Below are 13,976 nucleotides of genomic sequence, written 5' to 3'. Positions count from 1 at the left end.
TGCAGGCATTTGTACTGTAGTAGTAACATCACATGTTGATATTAAGCAGGTGAGCTGTCTATCACAAATGGGTTCACTACAGGTAAGTTAAAGTGACAGCACAAATGAGTTTACTACAGGTAAGTTTCTGTGACACGACAAATGGGTTTACTACAGGTAAGTTCCTGGGTCACGAAAAATGGGTTTACTACAGGTAAGTTACTGAGACATCACAAATGGGTTTACTACAGGTAAGTTACTGTGACATAACAAATGGGTTTACTACAGGTAAGTTACTGAGACATCACAAATGGGTTTACTACAGGTAAGTTAATGTGACATCACAAATGGGTTTTACCACAGGTAAGTGACTGTGACATGACAAATACGTTGGTAAGGTACTGTGACATCACAAATGTATTTTTTGGTCCACTACGCAAAATGCAGGGAATTTGATATTATTCTGCAGCCCTGTAATGTAGTAATGGCATCACAGTGTCGATTTTAAGTAGGGGACATCACAAATGGGTCAAAGTTATTGTGACATGACAAATAGGTTTACTACAGGTAGGTTACTTTAACAGCTAAGTTACTGTGACTTCACAAATGGGTCTTCTACAGCTAAGTCACTGTGACGCCACAAATAAATTTACTTTAGTTGAGCTGCTATGACATAAAAAATCAAAGACAAATGGGTTTATTACAGGTAAGTTACTGTGACATCACAAATAGGTTTACTACCGGTAAGTTACTGTGACATCACAAATGGGTTTACTACAGGTAAGTTACTGTGACATGACAAATGGGTTTACTACAGGTAAGTTACTGTGACATCACAAATGGGTTTACTACCGGTAAGTTACTGTGACATCACAAATGGGTTTTACTACAGGTAAGTTACTGTGACATCACAAATGGGTTTACTACAGGTAAGTTACTGTGACATCACAAATGGGTTTACTACCGGTAAGTTACTGTGACATCACAAATGGGTTTACTACTGGTAAGTTACTGTGACATCACAAATGGGTTTACTACAGGTAAGTTACTGTGATACGACAAGTGGGTTTACCACTGTTTAGTCGCTATGACATCACAAATATGTTTACTAGGTGAGCTACTATGACATCAGGCAGGAAACTGCCTTAAATTTATGACTATGACATCACATAGGATTTTTGGTTAGACAACGTTCATACTACATATTTGGCATATGGCGGACGATAATGTCACCGGAAAACTTGCCAGGACTATTCTGGTGGCAAATTATGCATGAAAGTGGAGGGGGGGGGGGGGCTTGTGTCAAGTGGGTGGTCTTAGATGAAGAAGGGGCCCAACTTAAGATATAATGGGGGTATCTGTCAGTTTTCGACACAGTTTCCATAGTTTTGATGGAAAGAATAGCCCCGGTAGTCTGACTGCCTAAAATTTTAGCAGTGTGAACAGATACAAAGAAATATATCAGATATAAACCGGCTTTCCCAGGCTCCTGAATGTCAAATTGCTGTAGTTATGAAGTAGTTGAGCCCTGACTTAGGTGGAAATCTATGGCACCTTTATGGCTAGCTGTCAGATATATCTACACAAAGAGAAAACTGGATAGATTTGTATTGACATGTTGTTATTGGGTGTTTAGGGTGGTGGGTGCCTTCTTGGAGCATCACTCGGGTCCCCTGGTACAAGTCACAGGATGATCTCACTAATGTGCTAGTATACAAGTAACCGCATCCATGTCCCGGGCAGCCGCTCCGCCCCGGCCCCGGCCTGTGTATAGGTCAGAGCGCGGCGCTGCGGCTGGAGCGGCGGTTATGTATGAAGTCATGTTCCGGGGCTCCTCCCCTCAGGCCGCCCTGGAATGTGCGTGCGCGATGTTGCCACCCAGCGGCCGCGGGCGCCAGTGATAGGCCGTGCAGGTTCCGGGGCCGCTATCTCCTCCCCCGGCCCCGCTCAGTGCTGTTGCTCTCCAGCCCGCGGTGATAATAAGATCCCAGGACACAAAATGGCGCACAGCTGTCGGTGGCGGTTCCCGGGTCGGCCCGGGACCGGCCGAAGACTGGGAGCTAAACACAGACTGGCAGCCGTGCTGAGGGGGGATGTCAGCAGCACCGGATGCAGTACGGGCACTGCGCATGGAGCCTCTGTGGCCCCCGGGGGCCCCGGGAACTGTGGGGTGGTTGGACCTGGATTTGATGCGGCGCTGCAAGTATCTGTGGCGATTGGGAGTAACCTGAGACGGTTCAGAGACGTGTCCGGGGGCAGCAGCTCCGAGGTGAGGAGGGAACGGGGGAGGAAGAGGCTGCGGGGGGACATGTTGTGTGGGGGGCGGGGTGCGCTGGGTGTCATTGTGTCTTATGTGGGGTGCAGGGCTCCTATGTGATGCCAGGGGGTGTGTGCCCTCATGTGGGGGCAGGGCAGTGACTGAGGGGTGCAGGGGGTGTGTGACTGAGGGGTGCAGGGCTCCTATGTGATGCCAGGGGGTGTGTGCCCTCATGTAAGGGCATAGGGCTGGGCAGGGGGATGACTGAGGGGTGCAGGGAGCAGAGGGGGGGGGGGTGTGACTGAGGGGTGCAGGGAGCAGAGGGGGGGGGTGTGACTGAGGGGTGCAGGGAGCAGAGGGGGGGGTGTGACTGAGGGGTGCAGGGAGCAGAGAGGGGGGTGTGACTGAGGGGTGCAGGGAGCAGAGGGGGGGTGTGACTGAGGGGTGCAGGGAGCAGAGGGGGGGGTGTGACTGAGGGGTGCAGGGAGCAGAGGGGGGGGTGTGACTGAGGGGTGCAGGGAGCAGAGGGGGGGGGTGACTGAGGGGGGGGTGTGACTGAGGGGTGCAGGGAGCAGAGGGGGGGGTGTGACTGAGGGGTGCAGGGAGCAGAGGGGGGGGTGTGACTGAGGGGGGGGTGTGACTGAGGGGTGCAGGGAGCAGAGGGGGGGGGTGTGACTGAGGGGTGCAGGGAGCAGAGGGGGGGGGTGTGACTGAGGGGTGCAGGGAGCAGAGGGGGGGGGTGTGACTGAGGGGTGCAGGGAGCAGAGGGGGGGGTGTGACTGAGGGGTGCAGGGAGCAGAGGGGGGGGTGTGACTGAGGGGTGCAGGGAGCAGAGGGGGGGGTGTGACTGAGGGGTGCAGGGAGCAGAGGGGGGGGTGTGACTGAGGGGTGCAGGGAGCAGAGGGGGGGGTGTGACTGAGGGGTGCAGGGAGCAGAGGGGGGGGTGTGACTGAGGGGTGCAGGGAGCAGAGGGGGGGGTGTGACTGAGGGGTGCAGGGAGCAGAGGGGGGGGTGTGACTGAGGGGTGCAGGGAGCAGAGGGGGGGGTGTGACTGAGGGGTGCAGGGAGCAGAGGGGGGGGTGTGACTGAGGGGTGCAGGGAGCAGAGGGGGGGGTGTGACTGAGGGGTGCAGGGAGCAGAGGGGGGGGTGTGACTGAGGGGTGCAGGGAGCAGAGGGGGGGGTGTGACTGAGGGGTGCAGGGAGCAGAGGGGGGGGTGTGACTGAGGGGTGCAGGGAGCAGAGGGGGGGGTGTGACTGAGGGGTGCAGGGAGCAGAGGGGGGGGTGTGACTGAGGGGTGCAGGGAGCAGAGGGGGGGGTGTGACTGAGGGGTGCAGGGAGCAGAGGGGGGGGTGTGACTGAGGGGTGCAGGGAGCAGAGGGGGGGGTGTGACTGAGGGGTGCAGGGAGCAGAGGGGGGGGTGTGACTGAGGGGTGCAGGGAGCAGAGGGGGGGGTGTGACTGAGGGGTGCAGGGAGCAGAGGGGGGGGTGTGACTGAGGGGTGCAGGGAGCAGAGGGGGGGGTGTGACTGAGGGGTGCAGGGAGCAGAGGGGGGGGTGTGACTGAGGGGTGCAGGGAGCAGAGGGGGGGGTGTGACTGAGGGGTGCAGGGAGCAGAGGGGGGGGTGTGACTGAGGGGTGCAGGGAGCAGAGGGGGGGGTGTGACTGAGGGGTGCAGGGAGCAGAGGGGGGGGTGTGACTGAGGGGTGCAGGGAGCAGAGGGGGGGGTGTGACTGAGGGGTGCAGGGAGCAGAGGGGGGGGTGTGACTGAGGGGTGCAGGGAGCAGAGGGGGGGGTGTGACTGAGGGGTGCAGGGAGCAGAGGGGGGGGTGTGACTGAGGGGTGCAGGGAGCAGAGGGGGGGGTGTGACTGAGGGGTGCAGGGAGCAGAGGGGGGGGTGTGACTGAGGGGTGCAGGGAGCAGAGGGGGCGTGTCTGGGGATGCAGGAAGCGAGCAGGATGGTGGCTGTGATGTGAGTTCTTGCCTCTTGAGTATCTGACACAGGGTGCAGGGAGTGAGCATGGGGCGTGTGACTGGGAGTTGCAGGGGGGGGTGTAACTGGGGGGTGCAGGGAGCACGTAGGGGCATGAGACTGGGTGAGGAGAGCAGGGAGCTGTGTGACTGATGGCCCGCAGGGAGAGAGCAGGGGGCTGTGTGACTGATGGCCCGCAGGGAGAGAGCAGGGGGCGTGTAACTAAAGGGGCAACGGATAGAGCAGGGAGAGAGCAGAGGCTGTGTGACTGACGGGCGCAGGGAGAGAGCAGGGGTCGCGTGACTGACGGGCGCAGGGAGAGAGCAGGGGGCGTGTGACTGACGGGCCACAGGGAGAGAGCAGGGGGCGTGTGACTGACGGGCCACAGGGAGAGAGCAGGGGGCGTGTGACTGACGGGCCACAGGGAGAGAGCAGGGGGCGTGTGACTGACGGGCCACAGGGAGAGAGCAGGGGGCGTGTGACTGACGGGCCACAGGGAGAGAGCAGGGGGCGTGTGACTGACGGGCCACAGGGAGAGAGCAGGGGGCGTGTGACTGACGGGCCACAGGGAGAGAGCAGGGGGCGTGTGACTGACGGGCCACAGGGAGAGAGCAGGGGGCGTGTGACTGACGGGCCACAGGGAGAGAGCAGGGGGCGTGTGACTGACGGGCCACAGGGAGAGAGCAGGGGGCGTGTGACTGACGGGCCACAGGGAGAGAGCAGGGGGCGTGTGACTGACGGGCCACAGGGAGAGAGCAGGGGGCGTGTGACTGACGGGCCACAGGGAGAGAGCAGGGGGCGTGTGACTGACGGGCCACAGGGAGAGAGCAGGGGGCGTGTGACTGACGGGCCACAGGGAGAGAGCAGGGGCTGTGTGACTGACGGGCCACAGGGAGAGAGCAGGGGCTGTGTAACTCGGGATGCACATGAGATCTGAATACATCCATGTAGGATGAAAGCTTCTTGTAGCTCCTGTGCTTTGTGTTGACCACCTGTCTGTGCGCAGGAATGTGGGGGTGCAGTGTGGGTGGCAGTGCCACAGCTGCTATGCTGTGAGTGTATATAGTATATTTGGTGATCTAGGATGGTGGCAGTGATGTAAGTACTTGTCACTTGAGTCCTGACCTGGGGTCACATCTTATTACCTTGTGTATATTCTTGTGACATGCAGTTGTTTGGCATCAGGCGGGCACACAGTACTAGATCACTGCAAAGGGCAGGTTAACTGGGTTGCATTGATGAGCCAAATGCAGCGTGCTTGTAATGTATGCCCGGTGCCAAGTGGCACAGGTGGCTTTATATCCCTGCAGTGAAGGTACATACTGGATTTTCTGTGTGTAAGCGCTAATACAAGCTGATGTATTTCTTGCCATTATTACTATGATAAGGTGGTGGCATCCATGTGCTGGGATACCCGGGTATGTGTGGCATCATGCAGATTGATTTTGCCACTGGGTTAATTTCCCCTGTGCTAATGCCATCTAGACATGGCATTGTGCCAGCGGGGGGTGTGTATGTGCTATCTATCAGCATATGCCTGTAATGTATGTGTTATATGTCCTAGGTGGAAGCATGTGCTGCAGCAGAGCCCTGGGCGTACGGCTGTGCTGCTGCTCGGCCTCGTAAGGGGGTGTGTCGGGCTCTGTAAATACTCGCTTATGTCATATCCTATACTGCTCGCTGCTTATATAATGGCTGCACCGTGATATAATGAGCCGTGTCACCACATGTGCCCTCCAGTCACCTCCATGCCATTGGCATTAGATGCCCTCTTACCATTGAATGTGATGCACAATGATGGTGCCGGGGTGTATAATTTGTTGCACTCTAGGAGGATGTTGTTGGAAGGATTGTGTCTGGGATGCAGGGGGTTTGGTTTTGTGTTTCTTGTGTGTCGCACTTTGAGGAAGTGTACGGAGGGGGCGTCTGTCACCGTGTGCGCGAGCCTATGCGTCTTTGTTGATCTCTTGTTGCTGGGGAAGAGGGGGGGGTGGGTGTTTGGAAACCGTCTGTTTACATTGTGCTCTGCGGCTCCTGTGGGGCGAGGGGGGGTGTCTGGTATTTTCAGGGTACCGTGTCATTGTACATGGTGTAGTGCACATGTGTTTTGGCGCTGCTGTAGGGTTATTCCTTTCATGTTGCCTGTTGTAAATACAGGAGGAGTGGTGTGTGTGGGCTGGGCACCGCTTATTGTGCTTGGGACATGAGGGGGGCTTTGTTTTGGCGGCAGAAGAGCAGCTGCTGTCTGAGTCCTAGAGCTGCGAGAAGGGGGGGGTCTTCATTCTATATGGATATGGGGGGAGAGGATTGTGTCAGACTTATCACTTGTATGCTAATCTGTCCGTCTACCGCCATTATTCACCACTTATAGCCTCATGTCATCCTCAGTGTAGTAACTTCTCCGTGGTGGGAGAATATGGCTTATTTACCCCTGTGTAGCTTCATACAGATGAGCACACGTATGTGGTGGGCGACTAAGCTATATGATGAGAAGCTGCGTGACTCTCTACCCCTGCTTTATGCTTTTTTATCTTACCTTTTGTCTTAATCTATTCTCCCCTCTCCCTCTCTTTATTTCTCCTTAGTTTAGGTCTCCTCTTCTGTTTTTTGCTTATTTTAGTCTTTAATCATCTTCTTTTTTGTCTTTGACTTTTCTCTTCGTTTCTCTTCTCTTCTCTTGCTTCTCTTCATCTTACTATTACTTTCTTTCCTTTTTTTCTATTTCCTTAGCGTATTTCATCCCTCATCTCATTCTAATCCTTGTCTCTTCTTTTTTTTTTTTTTTTCTCTACTCCCATCTTCTTCAATCAGTCTTTCCTTCTGTTGAGTTTGTCTTCCACTCGCTCCAGTTTTTGTTTTTCTCCCATCTCTGCTTCTTAGTCTTATCGATCTTTTCTTAAGTTTTTTTTTCCCCTTACCACTTCTTCCTTCTCTGCTCTCCTTTTTTAGTCCTTCTTCTCTTGCTCAGTTCCGTTCTGTTCTTTTCTTCCCTTTTTTTCTTCTCCTCTTGCTCTTTTATCTTCCTCTTCTTTCCCTGTCTCCCATTTTCTTGAGTTTGTCTTCAGTTATCACCCTCTTTTCGCACTTGTCCCCTCTTTACTCTGCTCCCCCATCATCTCATCTGTTTACTCCCTTCTTGATCCTTCATCCGTTCTTTTTGTTTTGCTTTCAATCATCTGGTTGCCTTCCCCTTTCCTATGTATCATTTTCCCCACCTTTCTTGGCTTTCCTTATGCCTTTTTCCACTTCTGCATTTCTCTGCTACATCTTTATATGACTATTTTCCTTTTATTATTGTGTTACCCACTAGTACTTACTACTTTAACTGCTGTTTGCATGTTTAGTAACATTCACTCCCTCTGCTCTTTTGTGGCTTGAGAATTCAGTAGACATCAGTCTAGTGTTTTTGCGCTTTTCCATTCTCTTTAATGCCCACTTCTATTCCTCCTTCACCCCTTTTGTCCCCTCTCACTATTACCTCTGTCAGTTCCCACCCTGGTACTTTCTGCTAGTTCTATTTTCACTCTGCCTGCCGAATGCTCCCCATGATTTCCAGGAAATTAGGAGCCATACAGTAAATCGAAGTATGACTCACATCACTTGTCTGGGTTAGCAGCACAATAACTCCCTTTAATAGCTGCATTTTTATGTAAACCAACACTTTACTGGGACGATTTATGTGATTTCCTATGTCAACGTACGGTTATGGAATACCATAATTATTTCATCAGTAACTATGGCCCAGTACCTTAGGGGCACCATGTTCTTTACCTGACAAACTTCTAAGTTATCTTATGTAGCTGCAGAAAATACTGCACATGGAGAAGAGCAAATCATGAATGTCCTATTATGCCTTAAAGGAAACCTACCAGTTAGAATGGCAGGGGTAAGCAGTAAGTACCGAGCGCCAGCACAGGGTGAGCTGGTGCCGGTACTTACTTTCGTTAGTGTTATGAACCGCTGTATCGCGGTTTTAACACTTTTTAAACTTTGGAGCAGAAGAGGCTTCGACCGTGCGCGTGCAACATCTTCGGCATTTCCTATGTAGGCGCGCGCCGAAGCCTCTTCTGCTCCAAAGTTTAAAAAGTGTTAAAACCGCAATACAGCGGTTCATAACACTAACGAAAGTAAGTACCGGCACCAGCTCACCCTGTGCTGGCGCTCGGTACTTACTGCTTACCCCTGCCATTCTAAGTGGTAGGTTTCCTTTAAATAGTTAAAGGATAAAAATCAGCTTTCAAATAGTAAACTGTGTCAAAAGACATTAGTGTAGCGTGAGATCAGCCTTTGATTTATAGATTACAGGCGGTCCCCTACTTAAGGACACCCGACTTACAGACAACCCCTAGTTACAGAGGGACTCCTCTGCCCTCTGTGAACTCTGGTGAAGTCTCTGGGTGCTTTACTATAGTCCCAGGCTGCAATGATCAGCTATAAGGTGTTTGTAATGAAGCTTTATTGATAATCCTTGGTCCCATTACAGCAAAAAAGTCTAATTGTCACTGGGGCAAGAAATAATTTTGTCTGGGGTTACAATTATAAAGTATACAATTTCGACTTGCATACAAATTAACCTTAAGAACAAACCTATGGAACCTATCTTGTACGTAACCTGGGGACTGCCTGTATACAGCCTGTATAATCATCTAACCAAGGAGAAGTACAATTGTACATTGTGATTGAAGGACCCAGGATTGGTGAAAGTGGTGACTGAAGGACCTATGATAAGTCGCATGACAGCACAGAGCTCAGCAGTGGAGAGAAAGTGGTGACTGAAGGACCTTTTACGAGTCATTTGTCAGCACAGAGCCCATAAATGGAGCTCTACGGAATAGGATGGTGCTATATAAATAATTATGATTGTAAATGGAGAAAAAGTGGTTAACTCAAGGACCTGTGACTAGTCACATGACAGCACAGAAGTAAAATTTAAAGGGAACCTGTCACCACATTTTCACAAATACAGCTAGTGCAAGGTTCCTATAGAGATTAACTAACTGACCCTTTAGCTAAAAATTGTTTACTTTACATCCCCATTAATCAACATTGTTATATTGCCTTTCATCAGAGGAGGCGTGTCCTGTTCACGCCAGCCTCTCCTATCTACACCTTACCACGTTCCATGCCTCATCTCAGCATGTTATGTGACATCATAGAAGATCCTGTCACGTATGCAACGTCTACCCCATGTATTTATGTGATCATGTCACAGCAGCCTCCATTGACCTCTACTCCTCCCCATCCTACATGGAGGTTGCTGTGATTTCATGTGATCTGATAAATACATTTGGTAGACATTGCTAATGCAGCAGGACCTTAGATGAGGTCATCATGCTCACATGACTTTAAGTGCCCAATCATGTCAAAGATCGTTCTCAATGTTCCCCACGGCAGAATATGATAGCAATGAGACCTGTCACTCAGGAACAAGGAGGCGGAGCAATACCAGTAAAATATAATATGTAGGACCCCGAACAGGGCCCTCACTTCTATTGTTCCATATGACTGTTTGTACTCTCTAATGTAGTTTTTTATTTGTACATGTCCCATATGATTTTAAAGTGCTACAGAATATGATGGCGCTATAAGAATAAAGATTATTAGTGCGAATGACTTGCATTAGGTGATTTGCATGTAAGTTTACAAACTGATTTTTGTAACATTGCAGCCAAGTAAAAGAACCATTAAGGGATAAGGGCAATGCTTTATACTCATGGTTTTTAATGAAGTCTTTATATTGGGTGACAGGTTCTCTTTAAGTGGTGACCAAAGAACCTGCGTTTTGGTCACATGAAAAAAAGAGACGGACACGGATAGAGGAGATTGCTGACACTATAACATGCGTACATTAAGAGTGTGATGAACATGGTGTTATTGCTGGGAGTTGTAGTACTTTCTCATGGGAGGGAATTGTAATCTACTTCCCATGTTATATCCTCCTCTTTATTCTCCCCTAGAATCTCATAATATGAGGAATATGAGCCGCACAGAAACTAACAATTGGTCCCCCTTTTTGGAAAGTTATCCCTATTGAATATTTGTCAGATTGGTCCATTCTTTTTATACACCTTGACCTCCTCCTTGTATATAGTGTCCTCATTTACTATATACTGCCGTGTTTTCTGTGCTGTAGGTAAGCAGATGGGGGGGCAGTGACTGTGTGTTTGGGTATGACCGGGGCAGAGGGTTACGATTACCTTGAATCTGCCCTGTAATCCCTGGCACAGTCTCGGGCTGCCAGCCGTGTCCCTCACAGTGACTGCAGCGGTTTATAGCAAGTCCCATTAGTCTCGGATACCAGATATTGTGGTTAGTCATTCGGAGTTACACATCTTGGCTCGGGGTCACGGCTCGGCCCCTGACATCAGTGCGGTGGCTCTGGATGAATAGGTCTACAGTGTGGAGCATTTTGGGCATTTGTGGTATGTGAGCAATGTCCCTACAACTGGCAGACCAGAGCAGGGCTGGGCGTGCGGATATCGGTTGTGTCTCAGAGGTTGTACGCTCGGATCGATAGTCCCAGGCGTTGTACAGATTGCTGTGTCACTGTTTGGAAACACGTGAGAGGCTGAAGGAGGAGCAGCGCTTATTGCAGCACATGTTCTCTCTTGCTGCTGCTTTTCTTTCCAGCTTATATTAGAAAGCATAAGAACATGTGACACATACCGTACATACATCATAGAATTGGAAACTCGTTAACCCCAAAACGAAGTCCTGGATAGATATTTCTTTCTCGCGCTAAAGCAGAATTTCCGTAACTGGCGTGAACAGCTGGGTCTGCTTTTCAGTAATTAAACAACCCCCTTTAGAGGGTTTGTCTAGGCTTTAGTATTGATCAGTGCCCAGCCACATGCAACAATCCTCTGTTTGTAGCCCTATAAACCTATTGAAGCCGCCTCCGTGTCCCCGTTGTGGCCAGCGCCTTCCCCGAGGACCAGCTATGATTGTGTCCCTGTGTTTACAAGGCTACGAACAGCTGACTGATCAGGGGTGATGGGTATCGCGGGGAAAGGCAATCTGTAGTAAATCCTGGCTGTCCCCTTTAATTGGGTATTCTGGGATTTAAATATTGATTGTCTAGAATAGGTGATCAATATCGGGTGAGGGAAGGGGTCGGGATTCCCAGATAGTCCCAGAGCTCCTGTTAGTTCCGCCATTACTGCACAGACCAGTGATGTAGTGTCTATCGTTCACCTAGCATCTGTAGCCAAGTATAGTAAGTAGGACTGCCCATTGGACTACAAAACTACTAAAATTCAGGGAAAATTAAGGCAGTAAAGGCACATTGGCAATTTGTTAGTGGCCAACCCCTTTAACCCTCTCATCAGACATTTATCCTATATCCTGTAAGGTCTTAAGTTAGAAGAACACCCTAAATGCATGTTGGTAACAATCAGACCTCCCTTAGGACTACTGAACGTATGGGTGCTTTATAAGGCAGAAATTTGGCTGCTATGTATATCTTCCCCTTAAAGGAAATCTACCATAAAAATCTATGATAAATCATGGACATTTGTACAGCTCTACTGAAAGTGTGGGTGCTGTAAGACACACGGGAAATAAATACGGGAGCTCAGGGCTTCAGGTCCTTTGAGTTTTACTTTGTGTTATATAGATTTTTTTTTTCACACTTGCTGTAAGGGGATTACCCACTATCAGCCACAAGCCAGGATGAGCATAGACCTGATACTTTGTATGTGCTAATAGTGTAAAGAGTGTAATATTCATAGCGCTGCGTGTTTCCTGCACAGTAAGAACAGGACAGGGTGTGATCCTCGCTGACGTGCATGAGAAGTGGCTATTGTATAATATTCAGGCCGCCATCGTCACTTATACATTGTTTGTATGTTTGTTGGATACAACGATGGGAAATGTAGCCTTTTATTAAACTGTATGAATAAAAAAAGATGACTGACTGCAGGGGGCGCTATGGGTTACACAACAGCATAGGCTCAGCTACAAGTTATGTAACGATAACTGGACACCGGACCCTGGGCACACGTTGCTCTGTAGTAATGTGGGTTGCCTCCTTTGACTGAACTTTCGTCATCCCAATGTGGGTCACGCAGCGAGAGGTTGACTTCTTGTTGGACCAGGTTTTTTTTTGTTTTTTTTTGTAATTAAAATAAGTAGAAAAAAAATGTTGTTTTCTGGGTTATCTGTTAATATTTGTGGGAGGCAGCCACCCACCTGAGCTCTACTGTGACAGCATTTAGTGATGTGCTTTACTGCAGCTTTACGACAATAGTGCAATTAATGATGCGTACATTTAACTCTAATCCGCAGGTTTCATTGCTTCTCTTTCTATGACAATGAAACTGTGCAATGGTCCCCAATGATCAGTGCTGAACAGTATCAGTTCTGTTTAGCATCCACACCAGGTTATGGTTTGTATTTAGGACTTAAGGGCACGCCCTAGAATATTACAATAGTAACCCGCATCATCTTCCTGGTCGGTAGTTGTTCATCCATTCAGTTGATTTAAAGGGGTTTTTTTCCAGGATTTATAAATCATTGATATTAGCAAGGTTGCATTCCCAATTAACCCCTGAACTGAGTGGTTTTGCCGAAAAAACTATTCTAAAATTATGAGGCTCTGTCGTTGCACTTACCCTAATTATGCACTGCTTCAGAGAATCACTGTGTTGTCCGTGACAGGCAGAAGTAATCAATTGCTACACCATCTCCCAGGTGAGTTCTCCAGCTCGGGTTGATTAGTCCTGTCTGGGAAGGTCAGGAAGCTCCTTGTAATGTGTTTATGTAGGCAGCCTGCATGCAACCCAGCTTTCCCAAGGTCCTAAAACTTATAATTTTGTAAATAAGCAAAACCACTCGTTTCAGGGATTAAACAAGCTTTATGTTTCTGCATTTGTGTTGCTACAACATTCTCAAGGTATGTTTGGTTCATAATGCATCAAATCGAATGGTAGATTTCATTTAAGAGTAACCTGTCAGCAGGTTTTACCCCACTATTCTATTACTTAGAAATATAATTTCTAGAATTCCCTCTTGTGAAATCTCACCTACTTAAGTTTAACAAAAAAAACAAAGTGAGAGAAATATGAGACTTCACCTAAATTTCATATGAGATGCGTCAAGTTTAGTGGCCATATGGGGAGTGTCACTTCCAAAGCCCCCATCCATGGTTCTATTGTACCTTCTTTACGGTTCTGTGAGCTACAGAACTGGACATGTACACAGTTGATAGTCCCAGCTCCAAACCATTTTTATTTATCTGCATCTCTTGTACTGCAGTTCACAAAGCCATAAGCCTGATATGATCTGAAATTTGAGATCCTGTTCATGTTTCTGAGTACTTCTGAAATGAATCAACTTTTGCAACCACTAAACTTGACTCCTCTCATATGAAAATGGGATGAGAAGAGTCATATTTGGCTGACTTTGGGGAAGATTCTTTATAGGTAAATGGTTGAGATTTCACATTGGAGCGAATTCTAGAAAAGACCCCCACCTGAGGGGGCTGGTAGTTTAGAGATGTAAAACCTGCTGACAGGTTCTCTTTAAAGCCAATATGTGTCAGTGTAATTCCTCAGTGGTCCTGGTGAACAGTGTGAATTATTTCTCAACTTTACACCTGATAGTAATTATCTGATGACTATTACATAGTATTGGGGTCCTGTGACTTATTATACAGGGTTTTTGGCAGGTCTTGTGGTACTCTTGCATGGTCTTATGTAACCCCCCTCTGTTTTGTGTGAAAGGTTTTATTTTCTCTCTGTAGTTTGGTCATTAACAGTCATGAAAAAGTG

General features: G+C 48.9%; 1 protein-coding gene across 2 annotated transcripts in view; it reads left to right on the top strand.

Annotated features, from left to right (window-relative positions):
- The first annotated feature begins 1,833 nt into the window (after positions 1-1,833).
- Positions 1,834-13,976, top strand: part of KMT2A (lysine methyltransferase 2A) — a 50,357-nt gene continuing 38,214 nt past the window's right edge. Inside the window, exon 1 of one of the 2 annotated variants that reach the window (XM_072155677.1) lies at positions 1,834-2,248. In XM_072155677.1, coding sequence (XP_072011778.1) covers positions 1,835-2,248 — 414 coding nt within the window. In that variant the 5' untranslated portion in view covers position 1,834. The remainder of the gene's footprint in view (positions 2,249-13,976) is intronic. The other variant, XM_072155676.1, reaches the window with a different exon arrangement.

Source organism: Engystomops pustulosus, chromosome 6 (assembly GCF_040894005.1).
Source record: "Engystomops pustulosus chromosome 6, aEngPut4.maternal, whole genome shotgun sequence".
Taxonomy (NCBI): Eukaryota; Metazoa; Chordata; class Amphibia; order Anura; family Leptodactylidae; genus Engystomops; species Engystomops pustulosus.
Note: the sequence above shows the minus strand (reverse complement) of the source record. Positions and strands in the feature narration are given on the sequence as shown.